Source organism: Theileria parva, chromosome 2, assembly GCF_000165365.1.
Source record: "Theileria parva strain Muguga chromosome 2, complete sequence, whole genome shotgun sequence".
Lineage (NCBI taxonomy): Eukaryota > Apicomplexa > Aconoidasida > Piroplasmida > Theileriidae > Theileria > Theileria parva.
In genome coordinates, this window is record NC_007345.1 from 166,840 (window position 1) to 186,432 (window position 19,593).

The 19,593-nt window shown below is 33.5% G+C and overlaps 10 protein-coding genes and 2 non-coding genes across 12 annotated transcripts; 7 read left to right on the top strand and 5 right to left on the bottom strand.

Moving 5' to 3' along the window:
- Window positions 1–3: 3 nt before the first annotated feature.
- vps18 (Pep3/Vps18/deep orange family protein) lies at window positions 4–3,542 on the top strand. The gene is made up of 7 exons (XM_061305299.1): window positions 4–402; window positions 442–885; window positions 940–1,349; window positions 1,406–1,565; window positions 1,622–2,895; window positions 2,953–3,122; window positions 3,194–3,542. Exons 1-7 carry the CDS (start codon window positions 189–191, stop codon window positions 3,522–3,524), a joined length of 3,003 nt encoding a protein of 1,000 aa, XP_061161275.1. The 5' UTR covers window positions 4–188; the 3' UTR covers window positions 3,525–3,542.
- A 59-nt stretch (window positions 3,543–3,601) lies between these two features.
- TpMuguga_02g00076 (uncharacterized protein) lies at window positions 3,602–4,891 on the bottom strand. Its single transcript, XM_759552.2, has 6 exons — window positions 4,610–4,891; window positions 4,445–4,576; window positions 4,304–4,413; window positions 4,205–4,266; window positions 3,889–4,129; window positions 3,602–3,827 (listed from the first exon to the last, which is right to left on the bottom strand). The coding sequence occupies exons 1-6, from the start codon at window positions 4,761–4,763 to the stop codon at window positions 3,609–3,611; spliced, it is 918 nt and encodes a 305-aa protein (XP_764645.1). The 5' UTR covers window positions 4,764–4,891; the 3' UTR covers window positions 3,602–3,608.
- A 28-nt stretch (window positions 4,892–4,919) lies between these two features.
- Window positions 4,920–6,634, top strand: SRD2 (snRNA-activating protein of 50kDa MW C terminal family protein). Its single transcript, XM_759553.2, has 2 exons — window positions 4,920–5,949; window positions 5,991–6,634. The coding sequence occupies exons 1-2, from the start codon at window positions 5,005–5,007 to the stop codon at window positions 6,489–6,491; spliced, it is 1,446 nt and encodes a 481-aa protein (XP_764646.1). The 5' UTR covers window positions 4,920–5,004; the 3' UTR covers window positions 6,492–6,634.
- Window positions 6,635–7,511, top strand: RPL27 (60S ribosomal protein L27). The gene is made up of 3 exons (XM_759554.2): window positions 6,635–7,190; window positions 7,269–7,382; window positions 7,413–7,511. The coding sequence occupies exons 1-3, from the start codon at window positions 6,940–6,942 to the stop codon at window positions 7,492–7,494; spliced, it is 447 nt and encodes a 148-aa protein (XP_764647.1). The 5' UTR covers window positions 6,635–6,939; the 3' UTR covers window positions 7,495–7,511.
- Window positions 7,512–7,600: 89 nt separating this feature from the next.
- TpMuguga_02g02495 (ENTH domain protein) lies at window positions 7,601–9,984 on the bottom strand. Its single transcript, XM_061305581.1, has 2 exons — window positions 8,653–9,984; window positions 7,601–8,495 (listed from the first exon to the last, which is right to left on the bottom strand). The coding sequence occupies exons 1-2, from the start codon at window positions 9,890–9,892 to the stop codon at window positions 7,612–7,614; spliced, it is 2,124 nt and encodes a 707-aa protein (XP_061162089.1). The 5' UTR covers window positions 9,893–9,984; the 3' UTR covers window positions 7,601–7,611.
- A 140-nt stretch (window positions 9,985–10,124) lies between these two features.
- On the bottom strand, window positions 10,125–11,369 carry TpMuguga_02g00079 (uncharacterized protein). Its single transcript, XM_759555.2, has 4 exons — window positions 11,008–11,369; window positions 10,561–10,889; window positions 10,456–10,501; window positions 10,125–10,426 (listed from the first exon to the last, which is right to left on the bottom strand). Exons 1-4 carry the CDS (start codon window positions 11,174–11,176, stop codon window positions 10,215–10,217), a joined length of 756 nt encoding a protein of 251 aa, XP_764648.1. The 5' UTR covers window positions 11,177–11,369; the 3' UTR covers window positions 10,125–10,214.
- An 18-nt stretch (window positions 11,370–11,387) lies between these two features.
- On the top strand, window positions 11,388–11,459 carry TpMuguga_02g00968. The gene has a single exon. It is a non-coding gene; the product is annotated as a tRNA-Ala (tRNA).
- A 419-nt stretch (window positions 11,460–11,878) lies between these two features.
- On the top strand, window positions 11,879–12,373 carry RPL29A (60S ribosomal protein L29-1). The gene is made up of 3 exons (XM_759556.2): window positions 11,879–12,018; window positions 12,111–12,176; window positions 12,247–12,373. Exons 1-3 carry the CDS (start codon window positions 11,983–11,985, stop codon window positions 12,331–12,333), a joined length of 189 nt encoding a protein of 62 aa, XP_764649.1. The 5' UTR covers window positions 11,879–11,982; the 3' UTR covers window positions 12,334–12,373.
- Window positions 12,374–12,541: 168 nt separating this feature from the next.
- On the bottom strand, window positions 12,542–12,613 carry TpMuguga_02g00969. The gene has a single exon. It is a non-coding gene; the product is annotated as a tRNA-Ala (tRNA).
- A 24-nt stretch (window positions 12,614–12,637) lies between these two features.
- rrp4 (Exosome complex exonuclease RRP4 N-terminal region family protein) lies at window positions 12,638–13,851 on the top strand. The gene is made up of 4 exons (XM_759557.2): window positions 12,638–12,984; window positions 13,101–13,361; window positions 13,394–13,547; window positions 13,578–13,851. Exons 1-4 carry the CDS (start codon window positions 12,856–12,858, stop codon window positions 13,823–13,825), a joined length of 792 nt encoding a protein of 263 aa, XP_764650.1. The 5' UTR covers window positions 12,638–12,855; the 3' UTR covers window positions 13,826–13,851.
- Window positions 13,852–14,072: 221 nt separating this feature from the next.
- On the bottom strand, window positions 14,073–15,583 carry RPL5 (60S ribosomal protein L5). The gene is made up of 3 exons (XM_759558.2): window positions 15,284–15,583; window positions 14,198–15,018; window positions 14,073–14,132 (listed from the first exon to the last, which is right to left on the bottom strand). Exons 1-3 carry the CDS (start codon window positions 15,354–15,356, stop codon window positions 14,106–14,108), a joined length of 921 nt encoding a protein of 306 aa, XP_764651.1. The 5' UTR covers window positions 15,357–15,583; the 3' UTR covers window positions 14,073–14,105.
- Window positions 15,584–15,943: 360 nt separating this feature from the next.
- Window positions 15,944–17,446, top strand: RPL7A (60S ribosomal protein L7a-2). Its single transcript, XM_759559.2, has 2 exons — window positions 15,944–16,458; window positions 16,603–17,446. Exon 2 carries the CDS (start codon window positions 16,603–16,605, stop codon window positions 17,401–17,403), a length of 801 nt encoding a protein of 266 aa, XP_764652.1. The 5' UTR covers window positions 15,944–16,458; the 3' UTR covers window positions 17,404–17,446.
- Window positions 17,447–19,593: the final 2,147 nt, after the last annotated feature.

The window sequence follows — 19,593 nt, forward strand, 5'->3', positions numbered from 1 at the left end:
CAGTTTTACTTTAATTAAATTAAATTTAAAAAATAAATTTGTCATTTATGTTTAGTATTAATTTATGTAATTATTCTTTGTTGTATATTATTGTACATTATTCTCCATAATTTTGTTGATTCGTGTTAGAAAAACAGCATGAATTCACATATAAATTGTATTATAGCCTTTTAACATGTTGATTATTAATGCCAATAAAAATAGGCGTGGAAATAAAGCCAATTAGAGGCATAACTCGTTTCAGCGTTAGCACCCTTTCAGTTGCTAATAAGTACTTATGGTTTGGCTTAAATGATGGAAATATAATGAAATTTTCTCATGAAGATGAATATAACAATACAGAATCGCCTAGAATCGGTGGAATCATACCTGAATATACGCTACTGAGAACGAAAAGTCCAGGTATTTGTTCACCTAATCAACAATATTCAATATGTGTAGGATCGGAGGTTCGTAATTTATACGTAGACTCAAAGTCATTTCACTGTCTGGTATGTTTAACATCTGGAGACCACTACTACTCTAATTTTCAAAGCACGGAGTTGTATTTTATGAGGCCTTTACAAAGAGTGTTCATAAGATCTCTGGCATTCACTGAACTGACTTCTGAGAATCACACTGATTCTTTCTTGATAGGAACACAGCAAGGCTCATTAATAGAGGGCAGAATTGATTACTCAAAGCCTCAGTACTATTTTAAATCCCTACATGTCATCCCTGGTTCTGAACCTATTCTAAGTACCCAGTTGATTCCTATACTATATAAGAACAGCCGCACATTTCTCGTTGTAGCCGTAACAACAAAAAGGCTTTATGAATTTTTTGGTGGATTAACTATCCAGGATACCTTTTCAATATATTCACCGAACACTTCTAATTCTACAGGTAATGCTATAAACCCTATTATATATATATATAATGGTATAATAAAATTTTTAGGTGAAAGTAATACTGCTATCAATAATAAGAATGGGAATACGGGATTAAGATATGAAGTGCCTTTAGCAGCACCTTATGGAGAATTACTGGTAGTTGAAAAAGATGACGGTAGCCACACATTGTTTTGGACAAACGCAACTGGGATTGTGTTTTCAAGTGTTCCAAGAAAGGTGAACGAGAACCAAACATCCTGTTTGGAGTTCCCTCCCAACATCATAAGTTATCCAACAGGGTTCAGATATTTGACGTTTTCAAGTAGCACCAAAAACTTCAAGCACCATGATAATAAGAAGAATTTCCTACACAAACCGCCGGAACAAATTCCAAAAAGTGCTATAGCTCTGAATAACCACCTACTTCTCCTCTTTGACGAGATCATTATTGTTATTAACACCATAATTAAACAGCAGGTATGAAACATACAATAACCTATTAATTTGTATAAGTATAAATATCTATGTTACAGGTGGCTTCGTTTTCACTCCCATACGGTACCTACGGTGAGATGAAGAAGTTGGTCAAGGATCAATTATCAGGTTTGGTTTGCCTGTTATCATCAGATGCCCTATACGAAATTGTAATTCAGAAGGAATCTGACGACTCCTGGCATTACCATATGCTCAAAGGTATTTTAGGGTTACTCATTTTCCCTATTTTATACACACCTGAGGAAATATTTTAGGTGATATGAAGAGTGCACTGGAACATTGTAAGACATCAGCTCAGAGAGATCAGGTTTCATTTAAGGCAGCTTTAGATTACTTTGAAAAGGGGATGTTTGAAGAATCTGCAAGGATGTATGCTGAGTTAGAAAATCAATATTCTGAAATAGAGAATGTATTTTTAAAATTTAATAGACCAGAACACGAATATGGGTTGATTGAATATATAACCAGGCTACTTCAGAAAATGGACATTAACAAGGCATTTCCAAAGTTTATAATATTAACCATCTGGTTGGTGGAGCTTATATCATTCAAATTTAAGGACCTGTCACTCACAATTGAAGCGGGAATTGAGCAAGGAAAGGATGTAGAGGGTTTGAAGACTCTCTACAACTCATTGAAACAGAAATTTTCAAGGCTAATAATTTCAGTAAAGGATATAGATGAGCTTGTGGCACCCATAAACTTCATACTTCAGACTACAGGATGTATTGAAGAGTGCATAGAATACGCAAAACTAAGGAATGATACTTCCACTGTTATCTGTCACCACATAACAAATGGGAATAACACAAAAGCTTTGACTGAGCTGTCACAAATGCCTCCATCTGAGAAAAGAGACTCCCTTTTCCTTAGATTTGCACCTTTAATATTCATGGATAGTTGTGAATCCTTTGCAAAGGTCCAGTTCCAATCACTACCTCATAACTATTTAATCCCAATACTAACACTGCCAACAGTTTTGCCAAATCCCAACTATTTAGATAGTTCACTGAGGATTTTAAGGAGAATACTCTCACAGCCAAATGAGATGGATACATTTTCAAAGTCGTTGCTCTGGTCGATTTACATTGTTCTTCTCACATTTCTCCCAACTGAGGATAACCTATTACAGGTCTTATCCCAAGCCAACGTTGATTTCACAAAATTAGACCTCTCAATCCCACTTAGATATTTGAAGCTTAAATCATATAATTCCACTCCTCTAGATTCTAATAATGCAGTTAAACTAAATGACGTAAATCACACTAATCATGTGAATGATCTAAATCACACCCGTTGGATGGTGCCGTTCATCCACCTCTTGAGTTTGTGTGGCATGGTGGACGACGCACTTGACTTGTCACTTAAGATAAATGATCTTATTCTAGCTCAGAAATGCGCAATGAAGCCTCAAAACGATTTCGATAAGAGGAAACTCTGGCTTAAAATCCTAAAACACTCCTCAGTAAATAAACCGAAAAATATCACCAGTTTGCTCAACGACTCTAAAGGCTTTATACAGATTAACGTATTACATATATTTATAGGTTTTTGTTATGATAGTTGGGGCTGTATTATTGTTTAGGACCTACTGGATTATCTACATAAAGATATCAGTTTATGTGATTTGAAGGGAGTAATTGATGAGTTTCTACTACAGTATGAGGATAACATCCAGGAAAGAAGACAGGAAATTGAAAATCTATGCAACTATATTGAGGAAACTAAATCAGATATTCAACTAGCCTCAAAAAGGTATTATTTATTTAACTAATTTATCCTTATTAAACACATTTATATATTCATGCACAATGTGGTGTTGATAGATTTGTGAATGTGTCAATAAGTGAGGAGTGTAGTGTGTGTAGTCAGTCTTCATTTCTGAAAAACTTCATTGTTTTCCCGTGTGGGCACGTGTTTCACCGCGGATGCATAGCAAAAATTCTATATACTTTGCTAAAAGGGAAAGAACTTTCAGAGTTTGAGAGTATTAAGGGCAGGTTCGACGAATTTGGCGATGGCAAATCTGAGTCCGATTACGTCGATTACCTTTCAAGGGCGTGTTTACTTTGTGGTTATCCTATCCTCCTCTTGGCATCACAACCGTTTATAACTAACTCTGATATAGAAGAGTTGGAAAAATGGACCATACAATAATGTACTATATATTCTTTACATATATGCATGTATACTACCATGTATATACGTTTGTGTGGTGTATGTTGTATATCATAGAAATAGTTAGAAAATTGATGGGTTTCTATACTTGAGAAATTTATCAGAAAACACATCTTTAGGGTCCTTTATCACATCTCCGTCTCCAGATTGTATTTCAGTTAGTGGGAAATTCTCTTCTGATGGTATAATGTACAGGAATGGAGGGTCTAGCTTAAACTTGCGATTCATAAGCAGCGGTTCATGACAGCAGGTTATTCCAAAGTCGCATTTATCAGATTTGTACTAAAATATAATAATAATTATAGTAATTATAAGTTGGTATTAATATTTAGTAAAATTTTACTTTGGGTTTTAGGACTATCTCCGTGTATCGGTCCTGAACATCCTCTATTGTTCTCTGCATGTCCCAAGAAATATAAATCCAAGGGTCACCAAAATCAACGTTATAATACTCTGCAAGCCTAAGAAGTTCTTTATCAGCTTCTTCATCCCAAGGCTTTCCCTCGTTAGCGAGAGGGGGTGCTTGGAACGCCTTAACATAATCCATGGGATTATCATTGGGCCACAAGCCATGATTATATAATCTACAATCAATTTTACACAATAAATTCATAATTTATTTATGTACACTGTATTATAAGAAAGGTTATTGTGCATACGTGATGTATTTAAAGATTTTGCGTCTTTGTTTATTGGTCATGGTAGTGTTCGTGTACAGTTCCTACAATTGTTAATAAACATAAACATTTCAGGAATACCTCAAGTGTTGATGATATAAACTCGTTCCATGAGTCAAAAGACTCCGCAATAGATTCAACTCCGTCTCCAATATCAAAAGCCTTTAGAAAATCAACAATATCCCAACCATCTACACACTAGAATTAATGGTTTAGTCTAACCTGGAGGTGGTTTTGAGTGTGCTTTACTTATTATTCTCTTCTCATTCTCGATATCTAAAGTCTTTTGTTGTTTTAAGAATTTTCTAAACGTTTTCATATCAAGGTATTTCCTAGGTCTCCTTATTGGAGGTCCTATAAACATCAAATAAAAATTCAAAAAACTACCCAAATCCTCAGAAGATTGATTTGAGGAAGAAGAATCATCATAACATGTGGAAGAAGTTTTAATTGTCCTCGAAAATATGTTTAAACTGCGATATGGGCATTTGAGAACCTTAAAATTATTTCTAACAAGTGGAAGTATCAGAGCAAGTGTCATCTAAAAATTAAAAAATACAATTTAGATTTATTAACACATGAATATTGAGTTTATAAAGGATTTAAACTGATAAAAACATAATGTTATCAATAAATTGTTCTTTCCACACACATCAGTTTGATTATTTCTTTTTGTTTTTTGTTTTTTATATTATCCATTTAAATTCATTAAACTATAATAAAAATTTGTAAAATATACTGTAATATCTTAATTAGTGTAATTTTCCACGATATCATGTGGTATGGACAAGGAATCTTCACAGAATTCCCCAATCACAAAGTTTAAATCAATTCCTCATGTAAACATTACAGATTTGCTGCCTTATGACCAGCTGGTTTTTGTAAAATCTAATAAGGCCCCTCAAACCAAGAGAAAGAAGCGGAGTTTAACCCCCAAACCTCTGCTAAGTACTCAAAATGATATCACAATACCTACTAGAATAACATTAGATGAAACTTTGAGGGATAAATTTCCCCAAGTTTCAGTAAATCCACACTTATTTCGTCAGAAATTTGCACGGATGTTATCGCACATGGAGGAGTTGGACAGTTACGCCTCAACTCTGGAGATGGGAAATACTAAGAACACAAAGAATGACTGTTCTGATCGAGAAAATCTTGGCCGTTCTAAGATTAACAAGCTTAGAGTTTCAGCGTCACTTAACAGAGTGTTGCACAGGAACCTTAGGATACCCACGATCACTGAGATTATAACAGCTGCTACGAACTTGAATATGAAGGAATATGAGGATTCCTCAGGCAAATATACAGTTAATGTGGATTTTGAGGATAATCCTTGGTCTGAATTAAACCTCTTTAATTACTTTAGAGACAGTATTAACTTGCACACTTATAAGTTAGTTTCAAGCTCAATTAGGTATACTAGCCCTTCAATTTCAAAAATTGTTCACTCTCACCTTCTAATTGGGGGACCGAAGTGTGATTTGTCCCCCTTGATGTTTCATAAAAAGGTCACTGAGGCTTATTTTAACAAGGAAAGCACTGACACTAACGTTGAAATTGTGGATGAAAATGAGATAATCATCACTGTTAGCTTTTATCACAATGTAAGGGGGCATAAATACCGCGAATTTGACATCTTGTCCTCACAAACACTGGCAAATTTAACAGACTCGTTCAAGTGCTCATCAGAAATCATATCAAAGGACTTTCATCTCAACATCATGGTTCGTTTTCACTAATAGTTATGTCGTATATATAATTTTAGGGTTCTTGTTATATGATTAACGGTGTTTTGTACCCGGATTTGAGGAAAAAAGCGGTTGATTACTCTGAAAATCTATTGGAATTTTACAAAAATAATAAGTTGGGAGTTCTAAAATCTGACATTCCAATTGAGCAGAAGGATGCTGTTCTAAACAACATTGATTTTAAGGTTTATGATTCAGGATACTTTCTCCATTATGGAGACTGTGAGCATAGATTCACAGTGACGAGTATGAGAGTTTTCGATAAAACACGCGACTGTCCTTACGTAAAGTGTTACCCAGTTTGTACTTTTAGTCCAAACCAGCACAAGGCGACTTGTCAAGTTTGCAAAGCCAGTGAAGCTTCGAAGATAACGTTTAACTGCATACTTTTGCCCGAAAATCCATCATACTTATGTGACGATTGTCACGATACTTTTAAACAAATTGAGATTGGGCACGATGTTTATTTTGATGAGGGACTAACGCCTTCCATCACCATAGAGTACAATGAGGATTAATTAATGTGTTTAAAGCATTTGCTAAGTTTATTTAACTCTGAATATGTAAATATTATATATAACATGGTATGTATAATCCTGAGTGTTAAATGTGTAATCTCTTAATTAAAATTTTGATAATAATATATTATCTAAAAATCAATTAAAAAAATTAAGATGGTAATAATAATGGTTTACCTTGCTTAAGTGTAATGGTTGATTGGTCCCCATTTCTGAGGAATCTCCTTGGGTTCATAATATTCTAAAATATCCAGAATCCATATTTTTAATCATTGGGTTAAAATCTTATTTAATTCAACATTATTTTTTCACAATTTTTTGTGATTTTTTATTATACTATCCTCTGATTTTACTTTCCCAACACAATTCTACTTTACCATATTTATATTACATTAATCTTTGCTCCAATTTTTCTCTTCAAAGAAGTTGATTTGAATATTTATCGGAAATGGGTAAATTATTAAAGCCAGGACGTGTTGTTATTCTATTATCTGGCCGCAGAGCAGGCTGCAAGGCCGTCGTGGTTCAAACCAACGAAAGCTCTAGTAAGAAAAGGCCCTACTTGAACTGTCTTGTCGCTGGCGTTGAAAAGGCTCCAATGAAAGTTACTAAGAAGATGTCAAGCAAGAAGATTGAGAAGCGACTTAAACTCAAAGCCTTTGTTAAATACGTTAATGTTAACCATTTAATGCCCACAAGGTATTTTTATTTTTTTTATCCCATTACTGAGCTTTTAGATATATTAAATCATTTCTACCAAACTTATAATATTTATAGGTACATGGTTACTACAACACTGGACCCCAAATCCTTAGTGTCAGATGAGCAGATGGAGAACAAATCATCCAGAAAGGAAGCAAGAAAATCTGTAAAGGCTGTTTTGGAAGAATGGTAAGTGCAGAGTTTATAATTTATTCTTAGCTTTTCAAATCCTGAAAATATCGACCCAACTCAGAAGGGAACTAGGGATACAGCCTTTTTAAGAAAGAAACTTCGATTTTAATCTATTATATTACTTTATACGCTTATATATACATTTTATACACTTATTTACACTATAAACTTTTACATACATTTTATAAAATTTTGTACATTTATATGGATATATGTATAAATTTTACTATATTAGATCGAAGTTATCTTGTTTATTGTTTTTCAAAAAGTCGAAAGAGTCTGTTTTCTTGTCCAGGATGTTTGAGAGATCGACGTTATCAAACAGGTCCAGATTGTTATCAATGTTGCTGACAGTAGGATTTAGGGTTGAGTTATCGGGTTTTAAGTTTGGCTTTGGCTTGTCTAATGAAAGGTCGAGTCCCAACAGGTCATTATTGAGTTCCTGATTTGACAAGTTTGAGGTTGGAGCAGTCAGACCAAAGCTGGCTGAATCCGATGATTTAAGACTTGACTTGGTATCAGAAGTGTTAAAAAATAAGTCGAACTCATTCACCTTGGACTGGGATGTTTCAAAATTAGCCTTTTTAGGACTCAAATCACCTTGACTTACATTTGAAAATGATCCTGTTTTGTCTGTAAACAAGCCCATTGCATCATTCTTAAACACGTCTGAAACATCTGAAACGAGAGTATCTTTATCATAGGAGTCAGTTTTAAGCAAGGGTTCGATGTTAGGTCCACCGGTAACTTTGTTTTCAACAAGATTCCCGCCTGTGGTTAGCAGATTAATTAGTTTTGAGGCTTTGTTTGAAAGTTGAGTCTCAGCTTTACACTTCTCAAAGATAGGCACCGCTGTTGTTCCGAGGTGATTTAGGGTCTTTTGGTCCAAGTTACCCTTAAGAACAAGTGACTCTAGAATGCATAGAATCCTAAAGTGGTACTGCCACTTTGAGGACCTGACATTCAGATGCTTTAGGAGCTCATCAACCACCAAACCCTTATCCATATGGTTCAGTCTTTCCATATACTCCTCTATTAACCTGGGTGATGGTGACACCTTTATTCCAGTAAATGTTAGCATTTCCTTCACGAATGCTGACTCCACTTCTCCTAATCAAATATCAACACGTGAATACTAGTAAATTACGTAAATAGTGTTAATAGTATACTATCAAGTTAAAAGCAAATTATGTATTTACTAGTGTCAACAAAGTCAAAAGTATATTATGTATCATATAGTTAATATTGTGAATAATTAAAGAAATACCTGGAAGAGTAAACTTGTCTTTAGATGCGGGTGAAGAAACGGGATTAGAAAAGGACGTGGATTGTTGATTGCCGAATAAATCTAGTGATGGTACACTTGAGGGATTAACGGCTGATAAAGAACTTGCATTTGAGAAAGAACCACTTGATACACTATGTAAAACTGTGTTAACACTTGACTGGTTTGAAAAGGCAACAAAAGCTTGACTTGGAGATCGAGCGCTACTGGGCTGCCTAGAATTATATGAAGGGGGATAATATCCTCCGGGGTTATAGGTAGAAATTGGGGGACCGTTGGACCGATTGGAGTTATAGCCAAATCCGCTGCCGTATCCGCTAGAACAATTTGACTGAGTCCTACTATTGTACATTGAGTTATTTAAGTTGGCTGAGTTACTTCTTCCTAGTGATGTTTTGTTTCCAAGGTACTTTTCAAACTGCTCAGTTGCTGTAGTTGAGATTACGTTTCCTACCTTCTCGATCTTCTCAACGAAATCTGATGGCAGGTACTTATTTGCTGCATGGCTAATCATCTTCAGGGCGCTGTTTCCAGCGTTTTTCAGCTCTGAAACTGTGGGTGCAAGGCTACTTGGTATAGAGAAAGAGCTGGTCTGACTAGGTTGAGTTTTGGGCATATTTGGGTTTCCAAATCCCATCATTGAGGTGTTTCCATATCCGCCCATGCCTCTGGAAGACTGCGGATTATACTGATTTGGAGGATTTGAGCCATATCCGAAATTACCAGAATTATAATTGGAAGGCTGGCTGTATTGACTGTAATCCTTGTTACCGAACCCAACCATCTTATCTTCCGATGATCCGAAACTATTATTTGAAGAAGAATCGTACGAACAAACAACCTTGATGAGATCTTCAAACTCAGACCTAACTGATTTTGTTAATTGTTCGGACTTGAAATCGGAGTAAGGAGCTCTATAGTTTTTGCACTCAAGAATCTGCTGAGACTGAGTAATTTTCGGCCTTATGAAATCTTCAGGAAATTTAATACACAAATGCTTTAATAATTTTAAACACTTTACTTTAATATAAGGTTCTCTTCGGGTTATCTTTTTAATTAGATAATCTTCAATTTCGTTTAGTTTTGACAAATCTTTTCGTATATATTCAACTAATTCATTATATAGGTAACCTGGTGGCTGTTCTGGGCCATCTGATGTTAATTTGGATAACAAACTACGGTGAGACGACGTTAATGAATCAATGAATTGACTATAATTCATCTTACGTATGAATTATAGCTCTTGCAAGGATCATCACATTAAAGTAATTTCCATACAAATTTAAATGAAATAAAATCAAAATTAAAATTTACAAAATATACTGTTTTATGGAGAAAAATTTTCTATACCTCATTTGTGGGTAAAATTAAGCATTTAATTCATGTTTTCCAACACACTTTATTTTTTTCTTAATAAAAATACATTATAATATTTATTTTTATCTTTAAAATTGCCCATATGCTAGTAACTTCGTGTATTATAATTACTCAACACATTAGATGGTAGTTAACAAATTATACTGGAAATATCTCCATATCAATGATTACGAAACCAACTCTTTATACTTAAAAATATTATTCGGCCTATAAATCCTTAAATCAGTAACTTTATAGGCCAAATCTTCCAGTATCTTATCATTTATAATGGAACTTGACTTATCAGATTCGGAATTTGATTCCAGTGAATATGGAAATGAGTAATCCCAAACACCCCTAACTGACCCAATTGGACTTACATCCTTCTTCACCAGTTTATCTGAAAAATATGTTAAAATTTATAGTTACCTCCCAGGTATAAATCGGCTATAACTTTAGCTTTAAATGGTCTAGTCTACAAATTATCATTATTTCAGCTTCTTATTTATACTATTAAATAACTATTTTACTTACTGTATAATTAACATTTTTGATTAAAAAGTACTGATTATTCTTGGCGGGTGTGTTGACGACATAGTCAACTTCATCAATTTTAAAAATCATTCTCCCATTAGAACCTTTATCACCACTTGGTTCAGTGTTACGTCTATACTTTTCAGGCTTCCAACAGAGACATCCAACTCCGTTTAGTGGGAGTGTGTGTAAAAGTTCGAAGAGGGTAATTAGTGAGTTATCTCTCCTTAGGAACTCAGAAAAAAGACTAATGCTAATATCTTCAGGATTTAGATATCTTTTCTGATGTGAGTGCCAAGGGTACTTATCAATCTCAGGCCAATAGTATACTAAATCCAACTTGAAATCTTTGTAAATAAATAATTGATCAATTCCTTGAGCTAATAAATATTGTAAATGACATAACTGAAAAAGGGAATGATAAATAGCAGGGAATAGTAATCTTACGTGGAGTTCTTGGATTTCTGGCTCTATAAACTGGTTTATAATTCCTATAGTAAGGGTATAGTATGTTTTTAAGAGGACGAGGTTTCAACCGATGTGTACCAATGGCACTATGGTAGTGGATTCTAATTTTAGATGCGGTTGAACTAGCACTTTTAACTCTTGTAGCCATTTACATAGGTTTAATATACACATAAAAATAATTACACATTGGAAGACTTAGTTTTTAGGGGATGCTAGTGCTTAAACACATTCAGACACCTTATAGTGCAAAATATATCCTACAAAAACTAAATATTATTTTTCATAAAAGTTTTAAAACACCATAAATTATAAATCATAATATAATATCTTTTTAAGATAAAATTTAAGACTATTTCAATGGGCTTGTGGTGTAGTGGTATCACGTTCGCTTCGCATGCGAAAGGCCTCGGGTTCGATTCCCGATGAGTCCAGTTATAATCTAAGACAAATACTTAATTCTCACCATTTTGCGATTAAACCGCTGTTTTCTATCACCTTTTATACATTGTATTAACTTACAATTCGGAGCACATCTCAGGATTCTTTATAAAAAAAAGTAAATTAATGAATAAAACTATTTTACTAATTGAGGACATGAATTTGCATACATATTCGAATCAATTTAATAATAAATAGAATATGTGTATGATGATCTATGATAACACAGTGAATAATAAAAAATCACCATCTCTGTTTAATTAGTTTAATTACTCTCCGGCCAGTTAATGTGTCACAATTGCACGAGGAATAAGTAATTTTTAATGTTTAAATCCATTATTAAATTATCATTCTTATTCTTGTTCCCCATAGGTAGGCTATTATATCCTATCCCACATATGATTCCTATATTATTCATTAGATTTATTTATTTTATTATTCACCCAATTATATAAGAAGGTTCTTACGGTGATTATTTTTTACAGAATTGCAATAAAAATTTGATTTTATTTTGAAATGGCTAAATCGAAGAATCATACTAATCATAACCAGGTAATTTATCTTCTTTCTTTAATTTACTTATTATTTCTACTTAGTAATTAAAATAAATATCCTTTTGATTACATTTTTCATTATTTCTTTAGAGCAAGAAGGCTCATCGTAATGGTATTAAGAGATACAAATTTCCTAGGAAATTACCTACCAAAGGGGTATGTTTATCTTACGTTTTAACACTCAAATATATTAATTTTTATCAATTCTATTATTTAATTGTTTTAGATGTGCCCAAAATTTTTGAGGAACCAGAAGTTTTGTAAGAAACATCAAAGGGAATCTGGATCTGTCTCTGGTTCAGAAGAAGAATAAACTCGTAAAATCCTAATATAATCTGGTTTATTTCCCTCCATTTACTTGTCTATGCTATTTTTATGAATTTATAATTTTACATGTCCCTTTAGTTTTTATTCTTATTATTTGTAGAAATTACTCTCATAAATACCATAAATACCTAAATTTAAGATCAAAATACAATAAAATAATGGTTAAATAATTATATTTACGGTATAATAAAGTGTGGACCAATCGGGATTCGAACCCGAGACCTTTTGCGTGCAAAGCAAACGTGATACCCCTACACCATCGGCCCTCATTTCCAGCTATTAATTTTTCATATTAACTCAGTCTTCTCACTTGAACACACATTCTACTATAATTACTACCATCATTTCAATAAAATAATATTTTTTTTATATTTTCACAAGATTCTTTTAAATAATTCTGTATTATTTCATTTAAAAATTTATTTTAAACAATGTTTGTATAATTAATATTACTTTTAATTAACTTTTTTAAAATTTGTTTTCTTTGTACCATAACTTTAATTAAATAATGGTTGACACCAATGTGGTGGTCCCTGGTGATGTTGTTAGCTCAGATTCCTCCTTTTTACTTCAGGGTCACGGGACTTACGTTTCCGATAAACAACTTAGGGCCAGTTATCTGGGCTCAGTTAAACATGTATAAGCTTTTTTAGCTCAAATCAAATCATATTTATCGTACATTATCAATACACCTAACTATTTGGTTATATATCACGAATCTAATTCTAATACTAGTACTAAAAAAAATTTTAGGTAAACCAATTGGTTTATGTGGAGCCTTTTGGTGGTAAATACGTCGGTCAAATAGGTGACATTGTTATTGGAGTTGTTGACAGCATTCAGGGAAACAAGTGGTTTCTGGACGTGAATGCTGTTGAGCTTGCTCAGTTATCTATTCTGCAGGTGAACACTGAAGAGTTGGCGAATCGTCGTAAAATTGACGAGGACATTTATGAAATGAGTAACTTGTTTAATGTGAATGACATTGTTTCTTGTGAAATTCAGCGCATTTCAGTAAGTTAACTCTCGAATAATTTATTTCCTAGCCCACTGGTACAATAATGCTCCAAACCAGGACTAGTAAATACGGTAAACTTGAAAATGGGATTCTCGTCAAAATAAAACCAAATTTGGTGATTAGGAAGGGTAAGCACATTTACGACATGGAATGCGGTGTAAGAATAATACTGGGATGCAATGGTACCAATTAATTTTTTAATTGATGTTCAGGATATATATGGCTCACTAGTCAAAAAGCCCATGAATTGCTCAAGAAGGAAAAGGAAAACTCTCCTGAGAAGGCCAATTTCATCACCAGAGTCTGTATAATTAGGAGTATTTTACTAATGTTTTCTTCAAAGCTAATAAAGGTAAACTTTGACGTGATTGAAAAGGCCTTTGCAATCTACTCTCACCTCTTCCCTAACAGATGTGATATGGATAAACAGATGGAGGAGCCCATACTCTCGAATTTTTAAGCATTTTTTTAATTTTTTAGAAGTTATCTACTCTGGCTAACTCTTAAGTTTATATATTTTATATTCAGTTGTAACTGTCGCATGAAGCCACCATGTAGCATGGTGGTGATTAAAACAGTATTTGTATAACCTTCCATGATTAAGGGGTCTTTTCAGACACCTATGCCCAGGAGGTAATTTCTTACTTAAATAGATAAACAGAATTTGAACTTTTAGCAAGTTCAATATACCGTTACCTTAAATTGTATACAAAGAGTAGGAGATTATTAAATTATGAAGATTAGCTTTCGTTAACCAATAAAGAAATCTAAAAAATGAATTAATCATTCGAAAATTATTACTTAAATTTATATAATTATTTAGTATAGTAACCTTTTGTTTAACGCGTTCCCTTCTTTGAGCCTTGCTAATTTTAACGTTGCGGACGTAGGAACCTTTAGAGGTCAAGACCTTGCTACCCTCTCTAACGTGTTTAAGCTTGCGTTTCGGCTTAGTTGGAAGCACTGGGTTCTTTCTAATGTTCTCATGGGCCTTTGCGTACATATCCTCAAGTGATTCACTGTCCAACCCGAGTTTCAAGTATGCTGAAAACTGCCTCTTATACTTTTCTGGGTCTTCCTCCTTGAGGTACTCCATGTAGTTTGCCACATGTGTTCCGAAAATCCTATCCCTGTGTGCCTGAGCGTCATAGCTTCCGTTATTTTCATCATCAACGCTATACCCTGGGAACCTCTTTTCTGAGTGAGGAACGTGCAAACCTCCGTCACATGCTCCCTTGAGGGCTCCGAAGACTCTGTTTCCAGTTGTCACGTTCTTAATTCCAACATCCAAAAGTGCCTTGAAAGGGCGTCTTTCGTTATCCTCTTCTTCTACATGGTACAGCTCACCGTCTGCTTCAACCTTCCCTACAAACTGAGAGTCCAACTTGAGCTTGGTCAGCAACCTTCTTGCGAGAAGGAGTCCCGTGCAGTAAGCAGCTGCGTAGTTGGTGAGGCCAACCTTGACACCGTAATGAACCAGTTCAGAGGAGTCTGCTGATGCATGGACCTTGTCACCAACTAGGGTCGACGACACTATTTGACAGATGACCCTCTTGTTTGTAAGTCTCACAACTAATCTATACTTGGGTGAGTCATACTTGTTCTTGTCCTGGGCAACTAGACGTCTTCTGGCATAGTAATCGGTCTTTCCCTCTAAAAACAGATTATAAACTCAAAATAATTTATTTCTAAATCAGACCATAAAGTAAGATTATAAAGATTTAGCCAAATAATATTATGGAGAATAAAATAAAAGATGTAACAGACGACAGGTCAAAGTATAAAGGGTTATACTTTGGTTTAAGTCAGTATTTGTTTCTGCCTCATGGTCAATGTTACAGCTTTAAAATTTGTAAATTTCACATTTGGCAAATACAATCAGATATACAACAGTGACTATGATAGGAAAAGGGCTAACCTCTGCGACGACGGAATTTGACCTGAAATCGCCTGAAATAGGCCTTATTCTTTACAACTCTTAAGAAAGTCATTTATTTTATCAACTTCTTAAATCTGATATTAAAAAAATGCGGAGATACTGTATAGATTTTGGTATAAGGTCAAACACTATAACAATGTTGAATTATAAACCAAGTGGTTAGGATATTTATTAGAGCCAACAATCTAACAAATATCCGCAACTTTCAATGGAAGATATAAATAATATAAATAATATAATAGATAAAAATATAAATGACAATTGTAGGACTAATTTCCATCATTCCAAATGGGGACATTATGGTTATCAAGTCACGATATAACTATAATTCTAATTATTCAATAACACAGTTTATATATAATCATTACTGTAATTAGATATGCGATTGTCTATTTTATTAGGCTCATAATTTTGGAACTTCTTAATACTCATCTGAGTATACTATTAGCTTATTTTTTTAAATATTTTCCTTTATATATTCATACTTTACAACAACCATAGTTATATACTAAATTTTGTGTTATATTGACATAGAAATTAAGAGTAGCATTAGTTATCTAACCCTCTTCTTCCATATACACATAAACAATAATCAAAATTCTATAAAAATCGGGTTTATAAAAAGATCTTCCATTAACGATTACGGACATTTTATGTAAAACTCTACATTTAAAATCTTAGTTATAGATATGTTTGAGTGTAAAATTATATAATTATAATTCTTTATATATTTAATATATGAGAACCATCGATGTGATATATGTCAATTTAATCATACACCGGTGATAGAATTTATTATGGAAGTTTTTTTAAAACATATTTTCAATAAATAACTGTTCAAGTTAATTTTGTGCTCATAATGCATATTATGTTAAAATTGACGAATACACAATAATCTGGAATTGAAGAAATTTAAATCACATAGACATGAAAATCAATTTTATTGTAGGTGAATTTAAGAGAATCCAAGCGTATGATCACAGGTGATCTTGACATTCGTCTCCTACCTTCGATCCCCATATACTTGGGGCATGGTAAAATAAAGTTGCTAATTATAGTATAATTATTTATTAAATATTTATATTTATATTTTTTTATTTTTAAATTGGAAGTTTACTTTATAGTATACTTAAATTCTTCTAGATTTATCACAGGTTTGTCTCAATTATTCTGATTCTAGATTCATGTGTACCATTTAACCTGTTTAATCTATATTTTATCTTGTTACAACTCTGAATTATCCTTTATATATAACTATATAAAATAATAATTCATTAAACTAAAAAATAATTTTACAGATGGCTCCAACGGTAAAAAAGAGCAAGAAGCAGCCAGCCCCGGCTCCACTTGCTAAACCAAAAGAAACTAAGGCAAAGAACCCATTTTTTGAGAGATTGCCACGTGATTTTGGCATTGGCCGTTCTATCCGTCCAAGAGTTAATTTGTCACGTTATGTCCGTTGGCCGAGGTATATTAAGATCCAACGTCAACATAGAGTTTTACTCCAAAGACTTAAAATACCACCCGCTTTAAATCAATTTAACTACACCATTGACAAGAGTCAAGCACTCCAGTTGCTTAGGTTTTTGAGTAAATACAAGCCAGAGACTAAGAAGGAGAAGGCAGCACGACTTTTGAAGGATGCAGAACTTGCAGCATCAGGCGCAGAAGTGGCGACCAAGAAGCCTTTTATGCTTAAAAGTGGTCTTAATCATGTAACAAATTTGGTGGAGTACAAGAAGGCGAAGCTCGTTGTAATCGCTCACGACGTAGATCCAATCGAGTTAGTTTTATGGCTCCCTGCACTATGCAGGAAAAAGGAGGTCCCGTACTGTATAATTAAAAGCAAGAGTAGGCTAGGGAAGCTCGTTCACCAGAAAACCGCATCAGTAGTGGCAGTTGACAATGTTAGGAAGGAAGACCAGGCGGAATTTGACAATCTGGTGAGGACATTCACGGCAATGTTCAATGAGAACTCCGAGTTGAGGAAGCGTTGGGGAGGCCACATCATGGGAATCAAGTCCCAGCACATGATAGCCAAGCGTGAAGCTTTAATCGCTATGGAAAACGCTAAGAAATTAGGTTTAACCTATAACTAAATATTTATACAATGCTCTAATCATTTATTTTACATATTTTATTCATTACTTGTTAATTATTCGGGCATTAAATAAGAACTTGGATATTAAGTGAACTTTGAGGATGTTAAACGAATTTTCACAATGAATTCTGAGGATATTAAGTGACTTTTGATGATTTAATTAACTTTGAGGATATTAAGTGACTTTTGATGATTTAATTAACTTTGAGGATATTAAGTGACTTTTGATGATTTAATTAACTTTGAGGATATTAAGTGACTTTTGATGATTTAATTAACTTTGAGGATATTAAGTGGACTTTGACATTAAAAGTTTATTGGGATATCAAATCAAGCAATGAAATTTAAAATGATGAGATAAAAATTACAGACCTGTTCTGATTTTTGATGAATTGTAATCTCTGATTAGATTTAGCTGCGAAGCCACGTGAGGCTATTTCATAGACTCTGCCAGTAGTAGCTTAAACCAAAGTTCTAATAGGAACCATGTTATCAGTTAACATGGGCCGAATGACGCACATTAGGAACTATTTATAGTTTACAAATAAAGCAACGACAACGGTTAATTGCTTGTTTTTGGGCAAAGAATTAACTGTATTGGAAGGGATAGTGATGATATTTAGTTTTTACCATCTTTCGGGACTGACATTTGATGAACTGAAGATCTGATATCCCAAAAATAACAAACACATATTAATTGAAATAATTAATAGTTCAGCAACGGTTGTTCAAATTCGCATGAAAAAGCAGGTCATAATGTATTTTATGGCCTCGTTGAACATGCGTACAATAACAGAGGGATAGTTAGTCGCATTTACATGAGACTCGTTCCCCCCTCTAATAAATTTTACTACCCATATTTACATATGGCTTACATATCAATTGCAATTATAGTTCAGATATTGCTTTAATTAAGGTTCATGACCGTTTATTTTCCAAGCCATTGGTGTTTTAGCGTAACCTTGGCCTGTAGGTTTATTGGTTTTCCTATAAATAGATGCCCATTGAACGAGCTCTATTTCAAGATAGTGATTCATTTTACATAAGTTCAGGGTTCATCACGAAAGTGAAGTTAATGAAAAACCAAGAATACCATTTGAACCAAGAGAATTAAGACTCAAGAATAGTCCGAGACAAGAAATCAGTCTAGAATGCATACGCTATATATAGCTTCTATGACTAGTCATTTACACATGACGATTCATATTAATTAGTCAATGATCTATGACGATTATTAATGGTTGATGGTTCATAAAGATCTATAATGAATAATTATGTAATCGAATAATTCATTAGACTCTTGAAAGGACTAATTTGAGGATTACTCTTACCAGTTCATAAGGTACGAATTAATTCATTCATAGTGAACTTGGAACCTTTTGAGGAACCTTTGATGAAAATTGAAAATTTGAGGGAGATTCATCTGGCCGAAATACCACGGTATTAAGATTTCATTACTTTTTAGTTTCCTTTTTTGATTTTGATTTTAACTTGATTTGCATGATTAACGGAAAGTTCACTTGAACGTTCATTGTTGATTTCTGATCATGATTACGAATGACACAAGTAATTCATTTTCATTCTTTGTAGACTTTCTACTACTAAACTGAGATCCTAGGTTTAAAACTCTTGTTTATCTCCACTGCGGAGCTTGTTTCAATAGACGCCATTTATTAAGCCTAAGTCGCTAACTACTACTAATTATCTCTAAATACCCCTAAATAAGAATACTTTCGATATGAATAATTACCAACTACCGAGATATTAGCCTCAGTAAGACAAGATACTAAGATAATTACCGGTATTGACTAAGATATAATCAGTATGGCCAAGATATTAGACTCAGTATGAGCAGTATATTAACTTCTATGAACAGTATATTAACCTCAGTATGACTAAGACTAATTACCAGTATGACTAAGATAACTACCGTTATGTATCATAACTTTGTTAACTATCGAGGTAAATCTATATCTATGGTAACACTCGTTAAACGATAAGTTGTTAACTATCGAACTAAATCGATATTTCATAAGATTTGTTAACTACCACGAACTAAATCGATATTTCATAAGATTTGTTAACTACCACGAACTAAATCGATATTTCATAAGATTTGTTAAATACCAAGACTTAAATCGATATTTCATAAGATTTGTTAAACATCAAGACTTAAATCGATATGTAT

Bases quoted from the DNA above. Each gene is read 5' to 3' on its own strand.
- rrp4 (XM_759557.2), top strand. From the start codon at position 12,856: ATGGTTGACACCAATGTGGTGGTCCCTGGTGATGTTGTTAGCTCAGAT. The intron at 12,985-13,100 runs GTATAAGCTTTT...AAAAAATTTTAG, and splicing joins ATCTGGGCTCAGTTAAACAT to GTAAACCAATTGGTTTATGT. The intron at 13,548-13,577 runs GTACCAATTAAT...ATTGATGTTCAG, and splicing joins AATAATACTGGGATGCAATG to GATATATATGGCTCACTAGT.
- RPL27 (XM_759554.2), top strand. From the start codon at position 6,940: ATGGGTAAATTATTAAAGCCAGGACGTGTTGTTATTCTATTATCTGGC. The intron at 7,191-7,268 runs GTATTTTTATTT...TAATATTTATAG, and splicing joins AACCATTTAATGCCCACAAG to GTACATGGTTACTACAACAC. The intron at 7,383-7,412 runs GTAAGTGCAGAG...ATTTATTCTTAG, and splicing joins AAGGCTGTTTTGGAAGAATG to CTTTTCAAATCCTGAAAATA.
- RPL7A (XM_759559.2), top strand. From the start codon at position 16,603: ATGGCTCCAACGGTAAAAAAGAGCAAGAAGCAGCCAGCCCCGGCTCCA.
- TpMuguga_02g00076 (XM_759552.2), bottom strand. From the start codon at position 4,763: ATGACACTTGCTCTGATACTTCCACTTGTTAGAAATAATTTTAAGGTT. The intron at 4,267-4,303 runs GTATTCCTGAAA...TAACAATTGTAG, and splicing joins TTATATCATCAACACTTGAG to GAACTGTACACGAACACTAC. The intron at 4,130-4,204 runs GTATGCACAATA...AATTGATTGTAG, and splicing joins AAAATCTTTAAATACATCAC to ATTATATAATCATGGCTTGT.
- RPL5 (XM_759558.2), bottom strand. From the start codon at position 15,356: ATGACTTTCTTAAGAGTTGTAAAGAATAAGGCCTATTTCAGGCGATTT. The intron at 15,019-15,283 runs GTTAGCCCTTTT...ATCTGTTTTTAG, and splicing joins CAAATTCCGTCGTCGCAGAG to AGGGAAAGACCGATTACTAT. The intron at 14,133-14,197 runs GTTACTATACTA...TTCATTTTTTAG, and splicing joins GGGAACGCGTTAAACAAAAG to ATTTCTTTATTGGTTAACGA.
- TpMuguga_02g02495 (XM_061305581.1), bottom strand. From the start codon at position 9,892: ATGAATTATAGTCAATTCATTGATTCATTAACGTCGTCTCACCGTAGT. The intron at 8,496-8,652 runs GTATTTCTTTAA...ATATTTGATTAG, and splicing joins AGACAAGTTTACTCTTCCAG to GAGAAGTGGAGTCAGCATTC.
- SRD2 (XM_759553.2), top strand. From the start codon at position 5,005: ATGGACAAGGAATCTTCACAGAATTCCCCAATCACAAAGTTTAAATCA. The intron at 5,950-5,990 runs GTTCGTTTTCAC...ATATAATTTTAG, and splicing joins ACTTTCATCTCAACATCATG to GGTTCTTGTTATATGATTAA.
- TpMuguga_02g00079 (XM_759555.2), bottom strand. From the start codon at position 11,176: ATGGCTACAAGAGTTAAAAGTGCTAGTTCAACCGCATCTAAAATTAGA. The intron at 10,890-11,007 runs GTAAGATTACTA...AGTTGGATTTAG, and splicing joins CAGAAATCCAAGAACTCCAC to TATACTATTGGCCTGAGATT. The intron at 10,427-10,455 runs GTAACTATAAAT...CATATTTTTCAG, and splicing joins AGCCGATTTATACCTGGGAG to ATAAACTGGTGAAGAAGGAT.
- vps18 (XM_061305299.1), top strand. From the start codon at position 189: ATGCCAATAAAAATAGGCGTGGAAATAAAGCCAATTAGAGGCATAACT. The intron at 886-939 runs GTAATGCTATAA...TAAAATTTTTAG, and splicing joins GAACACTTCTAATTCTACAG to GTGAAAGTAATACTGCTATC. The intron at 1,566-1,621 runs GTATTTTAGGGT...GAAATATTTTAG, and splicing joins GCATTACCATATGCTCAAAG to GTGATATGAAGAGTGCACTG.
- RPL29A (XM_759556.2), top strand. From the start codon at position 11,983: ATGGCTAAATCGAAGAATCATACTAATCATAACCAG. The intron at 12,019-12,110 runs GTAATTTATCTT...TTATTTCTTTAG, and splicing joins ATCATACTAATCATAACCAG to AGCAAGAAGGCTCATCGTAA. The intron at 12,177-12,246 runs GTATGTTTATCT...TAATTGTTTTAG, and splicing joins GGAAATTACCTACCAAAGGG to ATGTGCCCAAAATTTTTGAG.